A 23,818-nucleotide genomic window follows, 5' to 3' on the forward strand; every position below is an offset into this window, starting at 1 on the left:
TCCAAGAAGAAAAGGCCAAGTTCACTCAACCTATTCTCATAAGGCATGCTCCCCAATCCAAGCAACATCCTTGTAAATCTCCTCTGCACCCTTTCTATGGTTTCCACATCCTTCCTGAGGTGAGGTGACCAGAACTGAGCACAGTACTCCAAGTGGGGTCTGACCAGGGTCCTATATAGCTGTAACATTACTTCTCTGCTCCAAAACTCAATCCCATGATTGATGAAGGCCAATGCACCGTATGCTTTCTTAACCACAGTCAACCTGCGTAGCAGCTTTGAGTGTCCTATCGACTCGGACCCCAAGATCCCTCTGATCCTCCACACTGCCAACACTCTTACCATTAATACTATATTTTGCCATCATACTTGACCTACCAAAATGAACCACCTCACATTTATCTGGGTTGAACTTCATCTGCCACTTCTCAGCCCAGTTTTGCATCCTATCAATGTCCCGCTGTAAACTCTGACAGCCCTCTACACCCCCAACCTTTGTGTCATCAGCATATTTACTAACCCATCCCTCCACTTCCTCATCCAGGTCATTTATAAAAATTACAGAGCAGTCCCAAAACAGATCCCTGAGGCACACCACTGGTCACCAACCTCCATGCAGAATAATGATGCGTCTACAACCACTCTTTGCCTTTTGTGGGCAAGCCAGTTCTGGATCAACAAAGCAATGTCCCCTTGGATCCCATGCCTCCTTACTTTCTCAATAAGCCTTGCATGAGGTACCTTGTCAAATGCCTTGCTGAAATCCATATATACTAAATCTACTGGTCTACCTTCATCAATGCGTTTAGTCACATCCTCAAAAAATTCAATCAGGCTCGTAAGGCACACTGACTATTCCTAATTATTCTCCAAATGTTCATAAATGTTCATAAATCCTGCCTCTCAGGATCTTCTCCATTAACTTACCAACCTCTGAAGTAAGGCTCACTGGTCTATAATTTCCTAGGCTATCTCTACTCCCTTACTTGAATAAAGGAACAACAACCGCAACCCTCCAATCCTCTAGAACCTCTCCCATCCCCATTGAACAGAGGCTCAGCAATCTCCTCCCTCACCTCCCACAGTAGCCTGGGGTACATCTTGTCTGGTCCCGGTGACTTATCAAATTTGATGCTTTCCAAAAGCTCCAGCACATCCTCTTTCTTAATATCTGTATCTTCAACCTTTTCAGTCCACCATAAGTCATCCCTACAATCGCCAAGATCCTTTTCTGTAGTGAATACTGAAGCAAAGTATCTCTGCTATCTCCTCCTCATACTCTAATAATAAAATAAACCTTTGAATCTTTGACATTGGTGGAGAACACCTCCAAAGAACTATGCACAGAATTTGTTTCCTTATTTAAGGAGGATGTTATTATATTCAACAAAGATAGACTTGATGAATATCTGAATTAGACAAGTTGCCCTATGATGAAAAGTTAGACAGGTTACTGGAGTTTAGAAGAGTGGGAAAAGACCTCATTCCAATATATAAGATCCTTATACTATATCACTAGAGACTATATAGGGTAAGAAGTTCAAGTTTATTGTCATTCAACAGTTTAAGTGTATACCGTCATACGAAAGTTCCTCCACACCAAGGTGCACAATATAGTACATATAACTCAACCACAACATAATGCAATATTACCACAAATAATAAGGTGCATTTACAACACAAGTCAAAAAGTACAGAGTATATACCACCTGCACTTCATACGTGATGAGACCTATGTGGTGACAGGGAGTTCAGTGGTTTCACAGCCTGGGGGAAGAAGCCGTTTCCATCCTAGCAATCTTGTCCTGATGCTACAGTACCTCCAGCCTGATGGTTGGGGTCAAAGAGATTGAAGGATGGGCAGTAAGGATCCCTGACAATGCTAAGAGCCCTGCATACACAGCACTCGTGACAGAAATATCTCGGATGGGTAGAAGAGAGACCCTGATGATCCTCTCAGCAGCCCTTGCAATCCTTCGTAAAGCCTTGCAGTCAGATGCCTTGCAATTCCCATACCAGACAGTGATGCAATTGGTAAGGACACTCACAGTGTTCCAAAATGATCGGAATGAAAATGGTTGGAATCAGTTTGTTGCCCTGAGATATCACTGAACACCTCAAAGCAGTTCATGCTTACTAATTTAAAATCAGTTTCTACTCTGAAACGAAATGCACAGTATAAAACAAAACAAAATGGGAACAAGTGCCCAAAGATACTAATCTATCAAATTTAACCTGGAGCATTTTCACATTAAATAATGCCTGTTACTTAAAAAGCTATGTCTCTCAGTCTTGTAATGTTAAACAGTTCTTAATAAGTTCAGCAACAAATAAAAGCTTCAGTATTTTAAATTTACCTGATTAGAAGCAAATAATCCTCCTGCTTGTTTGAAAACCAGTTGGGAAAACAATGGAATTCTTTTTACATGATGAATACTGCCATAGATGTCCGATTGGAGTAAAACAACTTCTTTTCATGCATACTGGAAAATCACAGGTGCAATATGCATTCAGCCTGCATCATCACCCTTCCACTATGATCATAGATAGCTGTGAAGTAAGAAATTAAAGTCATGCACAGGCTTTGCTGCAACTTTTTTTTTAACATCTGCAGGTTAAACTTTTTATCTTAATAAAGCAGACAGGGAGCAGAAGATTTAATCAGAGGTCAATTTTTATAGTAAAATTTAACAAATTAGTTCACTTCCCTACATCCATCATCAGGGACTCCAGCCACCCAGGACGTGGACATGATGGCTTCATCTCATGTTCTCGATATTCATTGTTTATTTATTAATTACTATTTCTCTTTTTTTGTATTTGCATAGTTTGCCTTTTGCACACGTTGAATATCCAAGTTGGTGCAGTCTTTCATTGACTCTGTTATGTTTACTATTCTATAGATTTATTGAGTAGCGGTTGTATATGTAACATATATGTACTTTGATAATACATTTACTTTTAATTTTGAACACCAACCGTTTATCATTAGTTTTGAAAAGAATATACCAAACGTTTTTTTATAGCAGAAAGCACAAGGGAACAAATCTGTATAATTTCGTGACAGATTGTCACAACACACTTTCAATTCCTAAGGTACAGTTGAAATGCATGAAATACATTAGCGTTGAGTTAAACTTTTGACGGGCAACTTCTCCATCCAGTGGAGAACGAAAATGCGGGGCAGTTTAACATCAGATGCGAAAGGTAGCCCCGTGGACAATGAAACGATCCCTGTGCCATACGAAAAGCCTCATGATAGTTGTTGAGCCAGACTCAAAGCAGCGCTTCTTTCCTCGTCCGCATCCCCCCCCCCCCCGTCATCTTGTTCTACTACTTGTTAAAATTGTTACTTACGAAGCGTTGCGATGATTGTAAATCGACGTTCTGCCCTGTAACCATGGTGACTGCGGCCTGCAACAGTTAGACCTCGGCACCAGCCAGGGATAATCTTCCCGGAAGTCGGGTGCTTCCTCCCGGAAGTTGGCTGACCCAGCATTCTTCGCGGCCATGCATGGCCGGTTTGTGTCCCAGAAGATCAGCCGAACGCGCTGGCGGCCGGAGCCCGGCTCCAGTTTACGGCCGCCAGAATGTCTCGCCACCGGCTCCTGGGATGCGGAGGTACGTGGGCGTTGAGGCGGGAAAGTGGGAGTGTTTGTGTGGTGGAAGGAAACCAGGAGGCGATGAGGTGAGAAGTTTGAATGAGGGATGGAGGGGAGATTCGGCGCCAGTGGAGTGGAGGGGAGGGGATGCTTTCCCGGGGGCGGAGGAGAGGTAGGTGGGTGGGTGGGCGGGAAGATGCTTTCCCAGCAGTGGAGGGGAGGTGAGTGATGCTGCCCATGGGGAGGGAGGGATCCTGGGAGAGACACTGAGTGCCTCGGCAACCTTGCAGCACCTGGTCTATAGCTTTCTGCCAGAGTGCAGATGCAGATGCTACTCTAACAATAAGCCTTTATAGCAATAAAGACCTTCGTGGGTGTTTATGGTGAGAAACACTTTGGACTCTTCTTCCTTGTCCAACTGTTGGTAGACCTCAGATAAGTCTACTTTGCTGAAGTGTTTCCCTCTAGAAAGGTTTGCAAATATATCCTCTATCCTGGTAGAGGGTAATTGATCTACCTTCGGTACTAGGTTGATGGTCATCTTGAAATTACCACAGGTCCTGACAGACCCATCCTTGTCTACTGGAGGACTGGCATTCCCCATAGGCTCCACTCAATCTTGGAAAGAATTCCTTCAGCCTCTGCGCTATCTAGCTCACCGGCTACATTATCACAAACATGCTCAATTCATTCTGTATACAGCAGCCTGTTATCTGTTGTGCAATCGAACACGTCTTTCCTTTTTGATGTAGCCAGTCATTTCTGCTTTTTTTCAAATTTATTTTTATTGTCACCCGATACTCACTGTTTATAAACCCACTACAGAAAAACATGTTGTGCTTCAACAGGTAGATAGTCGTCTTAAGTTCGTTTTAAAACTTCCTTATCACCATTGTTATGTTTTGTAACTCCAAAAAACTAATCCAAAAAAAAAAGTACGGGAGCTGGGAGTTGGATTACAACCAACACAACTTAATGAGGTGCTGGGTGCAGCTTGCGGGTGTTGCTGCTCATTCCAGTGCCAACATAGCATGCCCACAATTTTCAGAAAAAAAACACAAGCAACACCTGTAACAAAATAATCCCCGTTCCTTTCTCCCACCCAAACAGACAGTCCTCCAGCTCCAGGATAGGCCACCTTCAGTCCCAAGCTAATGATGTGTTTTTTTTTCTCCCCAAGCAGCAGAACAAAGTGTGCCTTTGGGAGACACATGACATTGATAGCACTGAATCAGACCAGTTGCTTGTGGAGGACCCTGAACTGCTGTGTGAAATAAAGCACAATGGTGATGTCATGGATTTGCAGGTAACTGGTCAAGTTTGAAAGAGATTGTGCATCTTATTTCTTTGAGGAAATAATAGGCAGGATAGATGAAGAAGAATCAGTGGAGTTTGTTTATTTGGATTTTCAGAAGACCTTTGACAAGGCGCCACACATGAGGCTGCTTAACAAGGTATGAGCCCATAGTATTACAGGAAAGATACAAACAGATGGGCCAACTGGGAGGAAGCAATGAGTTGGAATATAGGGGGCCTTTCTAGTTGGCTGCCAGTGACTAGTAGTGTGTCACTGCGACGGTGTTGGAATTGCTTCTTTTCATGTTGTATGTCAGTGATTCGGTTAAAAGAATTGATGGCTTTGTGGCCAAGTTTGCAGACGATACAAAGCTAGGTGGAGGAGCAGGTAGTGTTGAGGAAGCAGGGTGTCTGTAGAAGGACTTAGCCAGATAGGGGGAATGGGTAAAAAATTGGCAGATGGAATATAGTGTATGGCCGTGCACTTTGGTAGTAGGAGTAAAGGTGTGGACTATTTTCTAAATGGGGAAAAAATTCAAAAGTCAAAGATGTAAAGTTACTTGAGATTTCTTCTGCAGGATTCCCTGAAGGTTAACTTGCAGGTTGAGTGGGTGGTAAGGAAGGCAAATGCACTGTTAACATTCATTTTGAGGGGACTACAAAAGCAAGGATGTAATGCTGAGGCTTTATAAGGCATTGGTCACACCGCACTTTGAGTATTGAGAGCAGTTTTAAGCACCCATCTAAGAAAAGATCTCCTGCATTGGAGAGAGTCCAGAGGAAGTTCATGAGCATTATCCCAGTAATGAAAGGGTTAACATGAGCAAATGATGTGTTTGGGCCTGTATTGGCTGGAGTTTAGAAGAATGAGGTGGAGAAATAAGATACAAAGCATGTGCCTTCATTATCAGTTCAATTTTACATTTTGTGCACGTGGGTTATATTTGTGTCTATACACCTGATCCCCACTGGTGCTGTAATTTTATGCCAACTCTTATCTATCATACTGTCCAACCACTGTCAATGTATAAAGGCAATGGTTTGTCTTTTTTTGTAGTTTCTGGATCAGGAGAGGATCGTCACTGCTTCATCTACGGGAAGTGTGACTGTGTTCCGACATCATCCGAACAACCAGGTAATGTTACTAAATCATGGCATTTTTTTGTCATGAAATCCAAATAGTCTCTGAAATTAAAGCAAGTTCATTGTTATGGGCATACAGGCCAGCAGAAAGTTAGCTATCTGCAGCAGTACAGTACCTTACAACATGGCAAGCATGAATTGCATTAACTTAATGTAAATTATTCAGAACTTGCATGATTTAAAGGATAAATATAAATGACATGAGTACAAGTTAAGGGAAGTATATTCTGGGGTAGAGTTGGGGCTTTTGTTAGATTGATTCAATAATTTGATGGCAGTGGGGAAAAGGCTGTTGCTGAACTTTGAGTTGTGTGTCTTCAGGCTCCTGTACCTCCTGCATAATGACAGCAATGAGATGCCCAGTTGTTAAGTCTCCCTATTGATGGATAACACCTTCCTGAGACATTGCCTCTTGTATTTGTTCTTGCAACTGTAACCGTGATGGAACTGGTCGAGTTCATCACTCTTGCACTCCTGTGCATTCGTTTCCATACCAGGCCACAATGCAACCAGTCAGAATGTAGAAGTATTTCAGAGGTTTTTGATGACATGCAGAATCTTGTAAACCTCTCAAAACGTAGAGGTGCTTGTATGCCGCCTTCATCCTGGCATCTGTGTGCTGGCCCATAGTAGATTCTCTGAGATCTAGGCACCCACTAAAAGAAAATCTTATCACATTACTCTTAACGTGGTTCTGTACTTTGTCTTATAAAGATCCTGTATCATTTGAAATTTAGTTTTAAAAAAACATTTAATTGCTAAAGAAAGAAAGAAAGAACTGGTTCCTCTCCTTCCCTCTATCCCATGGTCAATGGTTCTCTCCTGTTAGATTCTTCCCAGCCCTTCACCTGTTCTGCCTATCACCTCCCAATCTCTTGCAGTTCCTCCTCTCTCCCCCCCCCCCACACACACACACTTCGTTTCACTTATCACTTGTTAGCTTGTACTCCTACCCCTTCAGCAGCTTTTCCGGCATCTGCCCACTTCCTTTCCCGTCTTGACGCAGGGTCTTGGCTAAAACATTGACTGTTTATTTCCCTGTATGTAGATGCTGCCTGACCTGCTGAGTTTCTTCAGCACTTTTTCTGTGTTGCTAAATAATCAGATCGTTCTGTTACAAACCAGAAATGACTGAATTTTTTTAAACTGAGTATACTATCTTCATCGTTTCTGTATTTTTTTTATATATTCACTAAAGCCAATATCATGCATGTTTTCAGAACACATTTTCTGATTGTTTTTTTTTCCTGTAGACTCTTTCGGTCGCCCAGCATTGGGACCGGGTCCACTATCATTCCAATATCAGCACCCCCTGCACCAGCCTGGCTTGTAGTGGTCCTGAGATTATTACAGTTGGGGAAGATGGCCGAATCAACCATTTCCAACTTGACTTAAAGGAACCAGTGCGGACTATAGGTGGGTGAAGGAAAATGTGGCTGAGTTTAATAAGGAATCCTGCATAGCAGGACAAATCAAATACCAACAGGTGTGTTTAATATGCCTGGCTCCTCAGTGGGAAGGCATCAGTATGAGATGGGTTGGGAATGGGAGACTTCAGACTCAGAAGATAAGACATAGAACAGCATAGTACCATAATGCTGTGCTGCCTTCAACGTATTCTAGAATCAGTTTAACACATCCCTCCCATATGTGTCTGAAAAGAGGATGCTGTCCAAGTTGCATGCCATCTTGGACAATGTCTCCCATCCACTGCATAATGTACTGGTTGGGCACAGGAGTACATTCAGCCAGAGACTCATTTCACTGAGATGCAACACTGAGCATCGCAGGATGTCATTCCTGCCTGTGGCCATCAAACTTTACAACTCCTCCCTTGGAGGGTCAGACACCCTGAGCCAACAGGCTGGTCCTGGACTTATTTCCATCTGGTGTAATTTACATATTATTTAATTATTTATGGTTTTATATTGCTATATTTATACTCTATTCTTGGTTGGTGCAACTGTAACGAAACCCATTTTCCCTTGGGATCAATGAAGTATGACTATATTGCCCTCCATTTTTCTTTCATTCATGTGACTCTCTCAGATCTTCTAAAATGTCTAATGTACCTACCTCTATCACCACCCCTGGCAGCACATTCCTGTTACCCACTGTTCTCAGTCTAAAAACTACTGACATTCCCCCCTCATACTTTATTCCAATCACTTTAAAATTATGACCCCTCATATTAGCCAATTTATGCCCATTTGAATATCAATTTTTTGGCAGCCTCTTAACTTCTATATATACAAAACAACTTTCCTTACCAAATGCATACATTCCAATTTTTTCTTGTACTCACACCTGTCGCCACACCTTGTTCTTCTGTTCCCTTCTTTTCCAGTCATGATGAAGGGTCCGAGCCGAAATGTTTACTGTTATTCCCCTCAGTAGATGCTGCCTACCTGGCTGAGTTCCTCTAGCATTTTGTGTGTGTTGTCGAAGATTTCCAGCATCTGCAGAATCTCTTGTCTTTGGTTCAATTGGGATTGTTTATGCTAATTGAAGTATTTAACTGTCAATTGCATAGCTGCCATATTTGAAAAGTCAAAGGTTGTAACACCAGATTGAGAACTTAAAGCAACTATTTCCAATGTGGCCATACAAACTTTTAGCAGTCCCTTTCCCTTTAACATAATTTTTAAGATCTACTATCAGGTATAAATGAAGGTATTGACAGAATACTCCACCCATTAATCCAACCACCATCCCCCACCACCACTACATCTACATCAGCAACTGCTCCCCACAGTCCCTCGGCGTCTTTCGTCCACCTATGCACTGCCATTTTACACTTGCGCTCCATACTATAAGCTAATATATCTTTGTATAAGTTATTCTTGTATATGGCCACACAGTTGATTATACATTGTGCTTTATAGGATTGCTTTTACATTTGTGTTTTTTTTTATGCTGCATCAGATCTGGATATTTCGTTCTCCTTTATACTCCTGTACTGAAGGATGATGATAAATAATTCTGAATCTTGAGCAGAATATCTGAATGATTTAGCTGATTGTTTATTGTCATTCTTCAGTATGCAAGTGTAAAAATGAACAAAATGATTATTTTTCCAGGTATGATGCAACATTAAAAAAAAACACCCAGCATATAAAACACAATAAATGTATAAACAATCCTATAAAGCACAATGTACAAGTAACTGTTTAAGTGTAGCATGGATTATTTTTGTCAGAACCTTGGTGTAGCATCCAGGAAGACACTGCTGCACTGTCAATAGTCTCTCAGGACTCTGTTGAGAGGATTGGTGGTCGAATCCTTGGAGTAGAACACAAATGCACCAACTGTTGCTGATTAAGCCATGGCTGGCACGTGCTAAACAGATTAATAACACCGTAAGACATTGGAGCAGAACTAGGCCTTTGGCCTGTTGGGTTTGCATCATGGCTGACTTTTTTTTTTTATCCCTGTCAACCCCATTCTTCTGCTTTCTCCCAGTAAATTTTGATGCCCTTATTAATCACCTCCACTTCACTTACTTACCTCCACTTTAAATATACCCAATCACTTAGCCGTATGTGACAATAAATTCCCAGTTTCATCACCCTCTGTCTAAAGAAGTTCCTCCTCATCTCTGTTCTAAAGGGATGACCTCCTTTTCTCCCCCACCATAGTAAACATTGTTCCCACATCCACCCTGTTTAGGTCTTTCAATGAGATTTCTCTCCCCACCCTACCCCATTTTTCTAAATTCCAGCAATTATAGGCCCAGAGCCATCAAACATTCCTCATACATTAATCCTTTCATTCTCAGGATCATTCTCATGAATCTTCTCTGGACGCTTGTAAAATGAGAGCAGGCTTTCACAATAATGCTCTATCTCATAAGGCATTTTTGCTGAAACAAAATTTGTATGAATATATATGTTTGGCTCTTTTGTTTGTTTAGAAAAGTGGACCTCCACATCTCAACTTATTATTTCTTTTAATTTTCAGACAATGCTGACAGTAGTTCACTCAATGCAATTACCTTTCTGCGGACAACAGAGATCTTGACAGTCAATTCCATTGGACAGCTGAAAATCTGGGATTTCAGGCAGCCAGGAAACAAACCTTTACAAATATATTGTTTGTAAGTTCAACAGCAATGGACTGCTTTGTCGAGCTCCTACACTCCATCCGCCAAAAGCAGAACTTCCCAGTGGCCGATCACTTTAATTCCAATCCCCATTCCCATTCCAACATTCTGGTCCATGACTTCCTTTTGTGCCACAGTGAGGACACCCTCAGGGTTGAGGAACAACACCTTGTATTCCGTATGGGTAAATGCCAACGTGATGGCATGAATATTGATTTCTCCTTCCAGTTCATAAAAAAAAACGTTTCCTCCCCTTCCCCTCCCCTTCTATTCCCCACTCTGGCCTCTTACCTCTTCTCTCCTGCACATCACCTCATCCTGGTGCCCCTCCTCCTTCTCTTCTTCCTATGGTCTGCTCCCCTATCAGATTTCTTCATCGCCAGCCCTTTACCTTTCCAAACTACCAGGCTTCATCTATCACCTTCTGGCTATCCTCCTTCCCCTCCTCCCACCTTTTTTATTCGGGTTTCCTCTCCCTTCCTTTCCAGTCCTGAAGAAGGGTCTCGGCCTGAAATGTTGACCATTTGTTTATTTCCATGGGTGCTGCCTGACCAGATGAGTTCCTCCAGCATTTTGTGTGTGTTGCTTTGGATTTTCAGCATCTGTAGAATTTCTTGTGTTTATGTATTTAAGTCTATACCTGTTGCAAGAGGTAATAGAAGACATTGCAACAAGATAGGGGTGTAGATAATTGTAGTTGCATAGGCTACAAATTGCTTTGTTGGCACCTTGAAATCTTTTTGTCTATAATATTTCTAACACAAACATTAAAGGAAATGCATAACATTCTTTCAAAAATGTTTGAGTGGTATACTGATTGTACCATTGTAAGAATATGAAGTTGTGAAGTGGAGTTCAGACCAATAAATGTAACAGTAATTTTTTGAAGAGACACTTGAGTCTGCTCAAAATTGCTGTTACTCTCCTGACTTCTCTCTGATTCCTTTTTTCTTAAAAAAGGCAAAGATTCGAATCAGGTATGTACACAATTTTGGGCATTGCCTCCATAATTGTACGCGAGGAATTGGACATAGGCTCTAAGTCTTCACTTTGAGCAGGAAAAGAAACTCTTTATGGTTTTTGAACAGAGTAGTGAAACCACCAGTAACTGATGTATCTACTGTCGGGACATTTGAATTTCATGCCAAATAGATCATAAAATGGTTAGAGCACAAACGAGGCCGGTTAGCTCATTGCATCTGATCCCCTCTCGATTAGTGCAATTTACTAGTTCTGCACCCCTGGCTATTTACTGTAACCTTAGAATTTTTTTTCCACTTTGTGCACCTCCTCCTGCTGTAACAACCAGGTGTTCAGAGTGGCCAGCCATTTTAATTCTGCTTCTCATTCCCACACCAACTTGTCTGTCCAAAGCCTCCACTACTGCCAAGTTGAGGCCCGACACAGATTAGACGAATAGTACCTTGTATTCCACCCTGGTAGTCTCATGAACTTTGACCTTTTTTTCTTACTTTTGCTAACCACTGTTGCCTGTTCCTTCTCCTGTCTCTCTTTATCCCACAGACCCCAATACCCCTTCTTTCCCCCCTCTACCTTCTTGGTCTGCCCATCGTCCACACATTCGTCTCTCCAGCCCACTGCTCACCACCTTCCCTTTATTCCATAGTTCATTGTCCTATCAGATTCCATCTTCTTCAACCCTTTGTCACTTCAACCTATCACTTCCCAGCTTCATACATTCTTCTCATTCACTCCTACCCCCACCTGTCTATCTTCCCCTCTCTCCTGGATATACCTATCATATGCCAGTTATTGCTCCAGCCCCTATCCCCATTCTTTTATATGTTGTATCCATTCTGCAGAAGAATCTCGATGAAATTTGAGGGCAATCACTTTTCAGTGCTGGTGATTATTGAGTGGGGTTCAATTCACACCGCTATCTGTAAGGAGTTTTTAACTTTCTATCTATCTTTGTGTGGGTTTCTTCTGGGTGCTCCAGTTTCTTCCCACATTCCAAAGACTTGTGTGGTAGGATTAGTAAGTTGTCGGCATGCTTGTTGGCACCAGGAGTGTCCTGACACATGCAAGTTACCCCCAGCTTATACTCAAGACTGTGTTTGTCACTGATGCAAACAATGCATTTCCCTATGTTTTGATATTCCAGTTGACGTGATAAATAAAGCTAATCTTAATCTATTTCCCTTTATTGGTGATGCCTGACCTGCTGAGTACCTCCAATATTTTGTGTTGCTTCAGATTTCCAGCATCTTCAGTCTCATGTAGATCCCTTTTATAATCCGCACAAGCCTCCTTCATCTCACCCAATTATACTTTTCCTTTCTTTGCACGCTTGTCCAGTTTTCCCAGAAATACACTGATGTCATTTGCCTTTTCTACTTATAATTGCAAGTTCTGCATTCTACTACTTTTAGGATGTAATTTCTCCTACTTTTTTTTCCCTGTTGGATGGAGATGTATATAATAATTTGGTTGTCCTAGAATTAATAGAAGTGCTTGCTTACTCTTTTTTTTAAAATTTCTGATGGCTTGTAGCACAGATGAACGAGTGCCTCTGCACTGTGTAGACAGGCATCCGAACCAGCAGCACATAGTGGCAACAGGTGGCCAAGATGGAACGCTCTGTATCTGGGATGTCAGACAAGGAAATATGCCCATCTCTGTGTTGGATGCTCATTCTGCAGAAAGTAAGTTTGATTCTTTTGATTATATCGCCCCTCTGATGGCTGAGAATGTCCACCACTAACTGAATTAGTAGTTAAATTTGTGAATTTGAAGGTTACCTCCTTAAGTTCCACTTTTTGGTAAGGGAGATATGTAATCCTGAATTGAAACTTGGACTGAAAAGTCGGAGTCCATTTACATGACACTGAATTATCCTCAGGAGGAACCTCTTTAGCCACACTGGGTAAAATGTGGAATTCATTACCACAGGAGATAGATAAAGCAAGTAACTTGGATATGGTAGGAAAAGTAGTTAAGGGAGAAAAGGAAAGGCTATCCTGAGAAGGTGAGATGAACTAATATGAGAGAAGAGATCTGTGAAGTATGAGTAAGTATTGTCCAACACTTCTCTGCGGTAGGCTGTTACCTTACGTTTACAAACAAGTCCTGTAGAACTGCATGGATGTCAAACATATTGTAAAACTCTAATCCTACATCCCATTGTTCAACAACACATGAGATTCTGCAAATGCTGGAAATACAGAGTAACACACACAAAATGCTGGAGGAACTCAGCAAGTTGAGCATAATCTATGGAGAAGAATAAAGAGCCGACATTTCGAGCTGAGAGGAGTCCAACATTTCTGTGTGTTACTCCCATTTTTCAAATCTCATAGTTTAGCAAGCTAGACCTCTAGAATGTGAGCAGTGTTTATGGCTGGAGTTGGAGTCAGAAGTACAGGTAGGTTTGTGACTGGAACCAGGATCCAAAGCAATTGAACATTTCTCACTCCCCTTAAGTTCACTGGAAAGTTTATTTTTGTAATATTTAAAAACAGTGAAATAAAAATGTATTACAGTTATTAACAGTAACATCCAAAAGTCTATTTGCTAGTTCAGCATCACTGAAGTTCAGAAGGTGTAAGTGATTATCAAAGTTTTCCTCTAATAATGACAATTGCCTTTGGCTGTGTTTACCTGATATTGGAAGTCAGTAAGGTGTGTATAATTTAACAAATAGTTTCCTATGAAGCATTTGGGAAGTTTTGGTGTTGCAAAGCACACCATAGAAATGCACCCCTAAGGAATTAATGTATTTATACTGATAAGATGCCTGTCTTCCAAATTCAGATCCTGCTCTATCATCCTATTATTGCCTTCCCCTCAAAGCTGCTTGTCATTTTGACCCTGTTGAATGCATTGTAGATCTTCACGTCTGCTTCAGCTTCTCATTAAAAGCTAGCATTTGGTAGGCACATCTCGTTTCTCATTTGGTTGTCCTTCCCACACTTGGGTTTCAGCAATGTCTGGCAAGTCATGTGGATTACATTACACCAGCTTTGTATACTAGCCGCCTCCTTGCTTCTTTCAGGTTAAAGACAAATGTTCCTTAAATGAACTAGTATAATTGTTTGTGTATTGTGCATTAGGAAGCTTATCACTAGAGGGCTGCATCTTTTGCAATATTGCCTGATAAAGTATCAGGTTCTCAATGGTTTGCATTTTTATTAACAGTGTGGGAAGTTCATTTCCATCCTTCCAACCCTGACCATGTCTTTACGTGCTCCGAGGATGGATCTCTGTGGCACTGGAATGCATCTATTGTTAATTCTGAAAAGCCTTCCTTTCTTCAAGGTATAAACTGCATTAGTTGTTAATATTGATTGTTGATCTTAGCAATTTTTTTTAATTGAATTTTGTCACCCTGGGTCAAAAATGCTATAAACAGAAATTTGATTTTCTTTTTTAAGAACTGGGTCATTTTTATAGATAAAATATCTGAAAAGGTAAATTTGATGTTTGGGTATAACTGATTTGTGTGTGTCCAGGACAAGGAAGCGGGCAAGAAAAATCATTGGGGACATTATGTACCTAGCAAACTCCCTTTTCCAAATTCTCCCTTCTGGAAAGTGCAAACTTAACGCCATCTTAAAAGTTTCTTCCCTCAGGCAGTTAATCTGATCAACCACTCCATTCCATTCCTCCCCCACGCCCCCTCAGCTATTATCTCAGTCACTGCGGTGCGTGCACTGTAAGCACTTTAAACCACTTTTTATAATGCTGTTACATTGTAAATGCATGTTGGTATTTATGCACATCTTATTCCATATCTATACATTAACCTCTGACTTATTTTTATATAATTCTTTATTCTTTCTAATTATTGAATGTTAGCAACACACCACAGCAAAATTGTAATTTATGTAAATACATACACTGAATACGTCAATCCTTGAGTTCATCTTTACAATGGTGAGCTGCCTCAAAAGAACAAAAACTGTGTGCTTTATTTCTTTGGCAGTGTTGAGAACGTACTGTTAAAGCAGATCAAACTGTTAATTGTAATGGAAGCAAAATTCAGTGGCCGAGCAGAAAACTGCATTTTCAGTTTTCAAACTGACCATCTGTAGTTTTTGCTTGGCAATTGAAGCATTGTGCAAGACTAGTGATTCTGAAAGTTGGATGTTAGTTCAGCTGAACTTGCACTGGGGCATACACATGCATTCACATTCCTGATGTCTGTTAGTTTGAGAGTCTGTGGCCAGGGACTGGAGGCATCCTGAAGAAGGGTCTCGGCCCGAAACAGTGACTGTTTAATAGTTTGACTAGGTACATTTAATGTCAGAGAACTGTATACAATATACATCCTGAAATTCTTTTCCTTCACAAACATCCACAAAAAGAGGAGTGCCCCAAAGAATGAATGACAGTTAAATGTTAGAACACCAAAGCCCCTCCCAAGCACAAGCAGCAGCAAAGCAACAACCCTCCCCCCCCGCCAGCAAAAAAAGCAATGGTACTCCCCCCCCCCCCCCACCCAAGCATCAATAAGGACACAGACTTGTAGTACCCCAAAGACTACTTGTTCACCTGGTAATTCGACACACCACAGGCTCTCTCTCTCTCTCCCTAATAAAGGAAAAAGAGGTGTTCCCATTTCACAGTGAGAGGAGAAACATAACACAACAACTCGCTGATTTATGGTGTTAAAAATCTGTAGCGTCGCTTCTTCCGAGCTCTGTGCCCGAAGAACTCTGGTCTCTGGGCACACAGCCAGCAGCCAGCTCACTGCTTTCGATCTTCCATCTCCCACAATGCACCAGTTTTCTGCAGCGGCACTGACCTCGAGTCCGCCCGCCCCCAGGGCCACGAAGTCCTGGAACTCTGAAGGCGTGGTAGTCTTCTAGGCCACAGCCTAGGTTTATTGAATAGCAGCCAGTCGTGAGACCCGAGAGCAGGTCTCATTTCCACAAAGAACTGAAGTCAGCGTGTAACTCCAGGTCAGGGTCTTCAAAAGAACCTTGAAAGGGAAAAATAGAAATATTAAAAATAGAAATTGAGCTGTTTCTGAAGATGCAAGCAAAGGAGTCGCCATCAGGCGCCATTGTCCTCCTAAGCTCCACTCTCTTCATTTATTTCCTTAGATGCTCTGACCTGCAGAATTCCTCCAGCATTTTGTGTCTATGGCATATTCTGGGGTCGGTGGCCTTTGTGGGTGAGAAAGGGGCTTGTTTTAATGTTGATGCTTTGTTTTATTGTGTTATACATTGTGAATATGTTGTATTGGCACTGGAATGTGTGGCAACAACTGTGGGCTGCCTTCAGCACATCCTCTTGGTGTGTTCCTTATTAACACAAACATAAGCATGATAAATCTGAATCTGGGGGGTGTGCCTTTAGTATAGTTCCATTGTAAAATTATGGCACTTAACCTTTTCTCTTGTGTTTTCTTAGGTAAAAGAAACTTCGCATTAGCTGATCCGGCTTCCCAGGTTGACATGAACCAGTCAGTGACCAGTGCATGGGTCACCAGTGATATTACAAAAGGAAAAGTAGATGCCAAAAATCTGCTGTCAGATTACATCCTGTCAGTCAATAGTTTGGATGTTGTGGGAGAGCATTTAGTCTGTGGGACAGATGCAGAAGCTATTTACATTACCAGGGATCTGCAAGTCTGATTGTAAACAGATTCAAATTTCTGAACATGAACCATTGCTCTTAAAATCAAAAACTTGCCAGTGTGCAGAACAATGACAAGCACACATGGATTACTTTAAATAAAGTACCCTTCAAAACTGCCATGCTCATGTCTCATTTAAAACCTTGTGTAAAAGACCACATTGAGTTGGAAGAAAGGCCATATCTTTCAGTCACAAACTCGTATCAGCTTCAGTATGTATCAAGTAGTCCTATATTTTTAATCTGCAGCTACAATTTATTGGTTTCTACTTTGTACTGCATGTTGAATTTGCCTTGCATGTTGAATGCTGATCTATATTGAAATAGAGATATGGGTACACAAGGATCTGTATATGGGAAGTAGGGTCATGGTAGTGTAGCAGCTAGTGTAATGCTATTGCAGCACCAGCCTCCAGGGTTCACTCTCTGCAAATGTATGTAAGGACTGTACGTTTTTCCCGTGACAGCGTGGGTTTCAGGCTTCCTCCCACAGTACCAAAACTTGTGGGTTAGGCAGTTGTGGGCATGCTACATTGGCACCAGAAGCATGGCAACGTTTGTGAGCTGCCCCCAGCACATCCTCACATTCTCACATTGATGGTCGGTGACACTAAATAACGCATTTCACCGTATGTTTCCATGTACATGTGACGAATAAAGCTAACCTTTGGCGATTTTTTTTTTTCCTCTTCATTGGTTCTGCTTTTTCTTATTTGGTCATACAACTGAGGTAATAACCTTCAAATTATAGCAACAGATTCATGCCCAGTTCTAGAAATCAATCAGACTCAATTTGCAATAACTATATATGAACTGTGTTGGCATGTGGCCAAGTGGTTAAGGCGTTCGTCTAGTAATTTGAAGGTCGCTAGTTCAAGCCTTGGCTGAGTCAGCATGTGTGTCCTTGAGCAAGGCACTTAACCACACATTGCTCTGCGACGACACTGGTGCCAAGCTGTATGGGTCCTAATGCCCTTCCCTTGGACAACATTGGTGGCGTGGAGGGGGGAGACTTGCAGTATAGGTAACTGCTGGTCTTTCATACAACCTTGCCCAGGCCTGCGCCTTGGAAACCTTCCAAGGTGCAAATCCATGGTCTCATGAGACTAACGGATGCCTATTAATATATGAACTATTTGTATCTATTAGAGCAGGGGTCCCCAATCTTTTTTGCACTGCGAACCGGTTTAATATTGACAATATTCTTGCGGACTGGCTGACCCGGGTGGGGGGGGGGGGGTGTTCAAGTGCAACAATGTGTGACAGAATGACTCATTGTCTTGTTTATTATTTATTGTACTGCTCTGCACTGATTTGTGCACTTTATGTAGTCCTGTGTAGGTCTGTAGTCTAGTGTAGTTTTTCTGTTGTCTTGCTTAGTCTAGTGTAGCCTTGTGTTGTCTCACTTAGTCTAGTGTAGTTTTGTGTTGTCTCATGTAGCACCATGGTCCTGGAAGAATGTTGTTTCGTTTCTACTGTGTACTGTACCAGCAGCTTATGGTCAAAATGACAATAAAAAGCGACTTGATATCGTTTCATTTCGCCAAATTATATAATTTTCTCGTGGCCTGGTAGCACATGCTTTGCGGCTCGGTACCAGTCCGCGGCCCAGTGGTTGGGGACCAGTGTATTAGGGCATATTTAATGTGGTGTAAAGTTCCAGTGGACCTCCAAATGAGAGTAATTTTCTACACTGAAAGAAGCCTGTGGTATAAGTGATCAGAGTTAGTACATTTAGTGGGTATTCATGTTTAGGGAATTCCAGAGTTTAATGTGTGAGGCCAATGGCAGGAAGAGGGACCAATAATGCAAGGGAGGAGATTTGTGGGTTTATAGTTTGGAGGAGGTAAGAGATAGGCAAAAGAGAAAAGGGTGTAAATTTTAAAATGGGTGTGTTTGGCCTGGAACAACATAGACACAGGGAGCCGTAATATTGTATTATTACAATGGGTTACGAATTGCACACTGGTGGTGCTACTGCGTGACCTGATGGTCGCAGTTTTGCTTAAGAGCGAGAAATGGCTAAATTAACCTGCAACGGTGCGTTTTCCAGGTTTGCTTGTGAATTAATAAAGGTGCTTTATTAATGGATATTTTTATAGATGGAATATGTGTCATGAAGAGTCTCAAAAATCAGTTAAATACAAAAAAAATCTTAGATGTGCAGAAACTGTTAAATGATAACAAGTTGTTAATTGGCAATGTCAGATTGACGGTAAATTCGCTACTACTGTTAAGTTCCGTAGGTACCAACTTGATGAATGAATGTGGACGTGATTTAAGATCTTATCTGATGGGGTGGCACTCTCATTAATGCCTGCAAGAAAATAAATCTCAAATTAGAATATAGTGACATATACTTGTATGTATTTTGGTATTAAATTTACTCTGAACTTTGAAGCATTCAGTACCTTACCGAATGCAGATATACAAGCACACATTTAACCAGATACGTATTTCTAAATGTATACCAACTTCAGTGACAATAACTGAAGCAGGCGACACACAAAATGCTGAGGGAACATCAGCGATGTAGGCAACAAATATGCAGAGAAATGAAACGTGTCCCTGGAAGGATCTCGACTCGAAACGTTGACTATATTCATTCCCCTCTATAGATGCTGCCAGATCCGCTGAGTTCCTCCAGCATCTTGTGTGTGTTGTCCAAGAGTTTCAGAATCTCCTGTGTCCCAGATTTGTGTGAGCTGCTCAATATTCCCAGCGTGTGCACGATTTCTGCGACGTACTTGAATCAGCCCGGGTAGTAGCTCCTCCAGGCCTGATGGGGGCTCCAGCGCAGGAACAATACAGACATCGCGTGAGGAGTCTGTCGAATCGTCGTCCTGTTCCGCGGTCTCGCGAGAAGAGCGTCCGCGCAGGGAGGCACGAAGCGGCCATTGTAGGGACGCTTGGAATGAGAGTAAGTGGAAGGGGAGCCTTGGTGCTGGAGGCAGAGGAGGGGCGTGAGTAGCTGCCGCCCGCCACTCTTTATCCGGTCTAGGGTAGTGCACTGCCGCACTGACCCAGTGTAGGAGGTGTGCCGTGCGATGAGTTGGCAGGAAGAACAGAGGCCAAAATGGCCGAGGGGGCTGGGTGAGGAATCCGGGGCAGGAGAAGACTGGGCCCGGGAAGTAGAGCCTGCGGACCTGCTGTAATCTGTTGGGTCACTGGCTAGGGCATTGGACTGGCAGTGCTCGTCAGTGAACCATGCAAAGGGCTGCGCTCGCCCGTTTGAACTGTCCAGCGGCTGCTGCTGCTGCGCACTTGAGTCATGAGTGTATGAGGGTACAGATAGGCCACTCGGCCCGTTGTCTTTGTGCTGACCCTGAAAACTTTATGATTAGTTCCACCTCTTTTTTCGCGTAACGCACCTAGCGCTTCCTTTTCGGATATCCATCCAGCTTCCTTTTGTAGGTTACTCTTGAGATCTACTTCCGTAACCACTATATTCCAGGTCACAGTTTTGTAATTCCATTTTACCATTGATCATTTTGCCGCTTGTCTTAAGTTGTGTTCTCTGTTTATGGAAACTGGTATCACTGAAACCTTTTCTCTAACGCAATGAAAACCTGTAGTTACGCACATCTCTCATTACATATCCCTCCAGTTTCTCAGAAGTGTGAACAATCTTAGCTGCCCTTTTGAACATGTAACTGAAATTCTTTGGTAATAAACAAATTTAATCTGACCGTCTAATGTTATGTTACCTGAAACCTTATGAATCTTGTTTCCCTAATCTTGCTACTAAAGATCTCGTGAGTAGATATTTTCTGTTTTGCATTCTATCTGTTTAATATTGTGTAGTTTATAACTTTGATTTCTTTCTTTTGATGACCAATTAGGATTAGTAATTGGACATCAATTCACACCTCACTACGTGTTTTAAGTGGAAATCTCAAATGCCTTGTTTACTTTTTTTAAAAAATATAAAGTAAAAAATGTTGGGATGTCAGAGGTAAATATTTTACTCACTGGTCAGTGCAGGGTAAGCCCTGTTGGGTGTGGTAGAAGCAGATACATTAGAGGCATTTAAGAAACTCTTCTGCACATGGATGATAGAAAAATAGGGGGTGATGCAGGAGGGAAGGGTATTGATCTTGGAGATTTAAAAGGTTGGCACAACATTGTGGGCCGAAGGGCCTGTATTGTACTATGTTCTAATACTAGACAAGATTATGAAGATCCTCAATGAGAAAAATATAAATGACTGACTGTGAGAAGGATGTGAAATTTGCCTCGAGCAATGGGGGAAACTCATGTCAGTGTGTTTGCAAGTATCTTTCCATTGTATTCAAGGTGTTGCTTGTGTGAACTATTACATTTTGGGGGACCTGATGTAATAACTTTGTTTCCTCATTTAAGGTTTACCTTTCCCTAAGCAAGTTCGTAAACTTTTACTTTCTGTTGGTGGAGTAGGTGACCGTATGCTGCAACTGCTTTGTTAATGTGAATTCTACAATTTTAATTTTTATGCTCTGGCATTTATTGCCTGTTCATAATTGCCCTTGAACCAAGTAACTTTCTGGACTGTCTTGGTAGGCTTATACGAATCAAACACGTTACTGTGTCTCAAGTCAAAAAAAAGTTTCATTGAGGGTCATTAGTCAGATAGATTTTATGATAGTGTGATAATTTCAGGATCATCACAGATACTAAATGAAATTTTTTAAATTTCATTAATAAATAAGATCCAAGAAACTATTAAATCAGAACAGGAAATACTTACAATAGGGACAGAAATAGGTTATTTAAAACCTTAAGCTTGTTCCAACATTTTTGGCTGATCTTCGACCTAACTCCATTTATTCCCTTTGGCACCATCAGTTAACAAATGTTAATCTCCAAATTTCAATCAACAATTAATTTAACATCAATCGCTGTTTGCAGAAAGGCATTTCAATTCCTTTAATCTAACCTTACCTTCCAGTGCATTACTATGTTGAACTGCTGAAAATAGTGAATGAATTTTTAGCATGGTTTATTTCACTAGTTCACTAGTTTGGTACTGAACCTTGCAGTGGAGTAATGTAGTGAGAGGTCAGTATTGAATTCGTCTTGGAGATAACCAGACTTAATATGGCCTTAGAGTTTGAGTTGCATCGGTCAGTGTTGTTGGTTTGGGTTGTGGTATAAATATCCCTGCTAGAAAATACAAGTGTGTGGAAGTAATTGCACTCACTCCTCAGTATTTAAGGTAGTGTTACCATTGGCTTGCTTCCAGAGAGGACAGTCTTTACAAGGAGAATGAATTCTCTGGTTTCTAGGAATTGTTATAAGCTTTGAACTTCCAAATTTCCCATTCTTGACTCTATAACTCAAATGTGTATGATATGGTGACTCTTGTATTGAGGTTTGTTCTCATTAGTTAATGCATGTGTTTTCTTTAGATCCAGATTATTGAACTTTGTCAAAACACAGATGAGCAGAACACTACTTGGAACTAAAGTTCTCGGACATCTACAGACATCGGCCCTCTGATCTGCTGAAATTTCGGTTTATGTAAATGAGCTAAGGCTGGTTAGTTTTACTTGACGCTTTCATGAAGAGGGTGGATAAGCTTGATGGACATAGACAAATGAGACCAAAAACATTCCCTGCCAGCAACTTTTCTGGGAGTAGCCGGCAGATGTTGCAGGAAATCCGGGAAAGTCTCAAACATTTGCCTAAACCATCGGGAGATGCTGGAAGCACTGATCAAAGTATGATGAAATTGAGCACAGAAGATTCAAGACAACAAGGACGGAATGCTCTCAAATTTGTGACTCACCAAAAAGCCTTACAGGAGATTCGAAATTCTTTGCTGCCATTTTCAAATGAGTACAGCTCATCAGGTCGTGGATCTGCTGACGTAAACAAGCAGATGTTACAGGACCTGGTATCTGCAGGTTTTGATGAGGTGAGAGGCACTTAAATGGAATATGTGGTTCAACCTTTGCAAACTATATTCTAATTATAGATAATAAATTTTTTGTAGGCCAAATTGAGGGAAAATAACAGCATGGTAATGTATGCATTATTAATATGCAATGCCTCCATTAAATTGAGATTAGGTTGTATGCCATCAGTTGCAAATCTTGTTAATTTTCTATGTTTTCACCAGTTGCTTTTAAGATATCATCTTGACCTAGTGACGCTGTTGTAAAGGATTGGCTGGATTTGCAATTAATTTCTCTGGACAGTTTTAAACAGTTCAGTACACTTTCTGTATTTAGTGTAGACATTTGAAATGTCTACATTTTGCTAATGTAGTGTAGACATTTTGTTTTACTTTTCTCATTACTAACTTTATCACTAAATCCAGTCTTCCATTTTCTTTACTTGATTTGACTTTATTTAATTTCTTCTGTCAAAGATGCAGGCTCTTACTCATCACTAAGTTCCTGATGCCCCTTTGCCTTTCATTAAGTAGTATTTTGCAGTAAGTTAAGCTGCAGAGAAATTCAAAAATTTTTAAAGGATTTCATTGAAGTAAAATGCGATTTAATATTAATGATCGGCAAACGTAGAGCACAAGATGTTGGTAATCTGAAGAAGCATTAGCATTGGGTGAACAACATTAACCTGCAATGATATTCCTGCAAGTAACTGGAAACAGTTTAGTGCCACGTATGTTTGTTCATATTGGCATCAAATTTAAAGAAAGTTTGTTTCAGAATCCCTTTCCTATCAATTGGGCATATGTTAGTGGTCTAGAACTGGGGCTTCCAACCTAGAGTCCGCAGACCCCTCCGTTAATGCTAGGGTCCATGGCATAAAAAAGGTTGGAAACCCCTGGTCTAGAGGAATTTGAGGGAACATCAAACAAAGTAAATAGAGAACACAGTGCTGTCATATGAAATAACATTTGCCCTTCTTGTCAAAGTTAAAATACTTTGTTTCTGATTTAACCTTCATGAATATTGGGTCCAGTTTTGAGCCTACACTTTGGAAAGAATTTGGAGAATATACAGAGAGACTTGTTAAAATAATTTCAGGTATGAAGACCTTTACCTACGTGTATAGTGCATAATGTGTATACTACATAATGTACTGGGTGGGGACAGGAGTACATTCAGCCAGAGACTCATTCCACC

The 23,818-nt window shown here is 41.3% G+C and overlaps 3 protein-coding genes across 9 annotated transcripts in view; 2 read left to right on the forward strand and 1 right to left on the reverse strand.

Moving 5' to 3' along the window:
• shprh (SNF2 histone linker PHD RING helicase) overlaps positions 1 to 3,494 on the reverse strand; it is a 70,663-nt gene extending 67,169 nt beyond the window's left edge. For 3 of the 4 annotated variants that reach the window (XM_072250754.1, XM_072250753.1, XM_072250752.1), the window contains exons 1-2: positions 3,357 to 3,493; positions 2,357 to 2,549 (exon numbers count right to left, since the gene is read on the reverse strand). The gene's annotated coding sequence lies outside the window, so the exon portion shown is untranslated. Of the gene's footprint in view, positions 1 to 2,356; positions 2,550 to 3,356 lie in introns of all 4 variants that reach the window. The other variant, XR_011884878.1, reaches the window with a different exon arrangement.
• Positions 3,487 to 17,415, forward strand: nup43 (nucleoporin 43). Of its 3 annotated transcripts, none has more exons than XM_072250755.1 (8): positions 3,487 to 3,687; positions 4,785 to 4,907; positions 5,955 to 6,032; positions 7,294 to 7,456; positions 10,001 to 10,136; positions 12,657 to 12,808; positions 14,301 to 14,420; positions 16,521 to 17,415. In XM_072250755.1, exons 1-8 carry the CDS (start codon positions 3,514 to 3,516, stop codon positions 16,742 to 16,744), a joined length of 1,170 nt encoding a protein of 389 aa, XP_072106856.1. In that variant the 5' UTR covers positions 3,487 to 3,513; the 3' UTR covers positions 16,745 to 17,415. The 3 variants fall into 3 exon arrangements, with proteins under 3 accessions (XP_072106856.1, XP_072106857.1, XP_072106858.1); XM_072250756.1 differs by having other exon boundaries at positions 3,487 to 3,620; positions 4,782 to 4,907; XM_072250757.1 differs by having other exon boundaries at positions 3,487 to 3,620.
• A 2,175-nt stretch (positions 17,416 to 19,590) lies between these two features.
• lats1 (large tumor suppressor kinase 1) overlaps positions 19,591 to 23,818 on the forward strand; it is a 34,212-nt gene continuing 29,984 nt past the window's right edge. Inside the window, exons 1-2 of one of the 2 annotated variants that reach the window (XM_072250758.1) lie at positions 19,591 to 19,665; positions 22,133 to 22,641. In XM_072250758.1, the coding sequence (XP_072106859.1) occupies positions 22,285 to 22,641 (357 nt within the window). In that variant the 5' untranslated portion in view covers positions 19,591 to 19,665; positions 22,133 to 22,284. Of the gene's footprint in view, positions 19,666 to 19,877; positions 20,501 to 22,132; positions 22,642 to 23,818 lie in introns of those variants that run through there. The other variant, XM_072250759.1, reaches the window with a different exon arrangement.

This window comes from Mobula birostris, chromosome 2 (assembly GCF_030028105.1).
Source record: "Mobula birostris isolate sMobBir1 chromosome 2, sMobBir1.hap1, whole genome shotgun sequence".
Taxonomy (NCBI): domain Eukaryota; kingdom Metazoa; phylum Chordata; class Chondrichthyes; order Myliobatiformes; family Myliobatidae; genus Mobula; species Mobula birostris.

Coding starts and splice junctions, on each gene's coding strand:
- nup43 (XM_072250755.1), top strand. CDS start 3,514: ATGGCCGGTTTGTGTCCCAGAAGATCAGCCGAACGCGCTGGCGGCCGG. Junction 10,137..12,656: donor CCTTTACAAATATATTGTTT/GTAAGTTCAACA, acceptor GATGGCTTGTAG/CACAGATGAACGAGTGCCTC. Junction 12,809..14,300: donor GGATGCTCATTCTGCAGAAA/GTAAGTTTGATT, acceptor TTTTATTAACAG/TGTGGGAAGTTCATTTCCAT.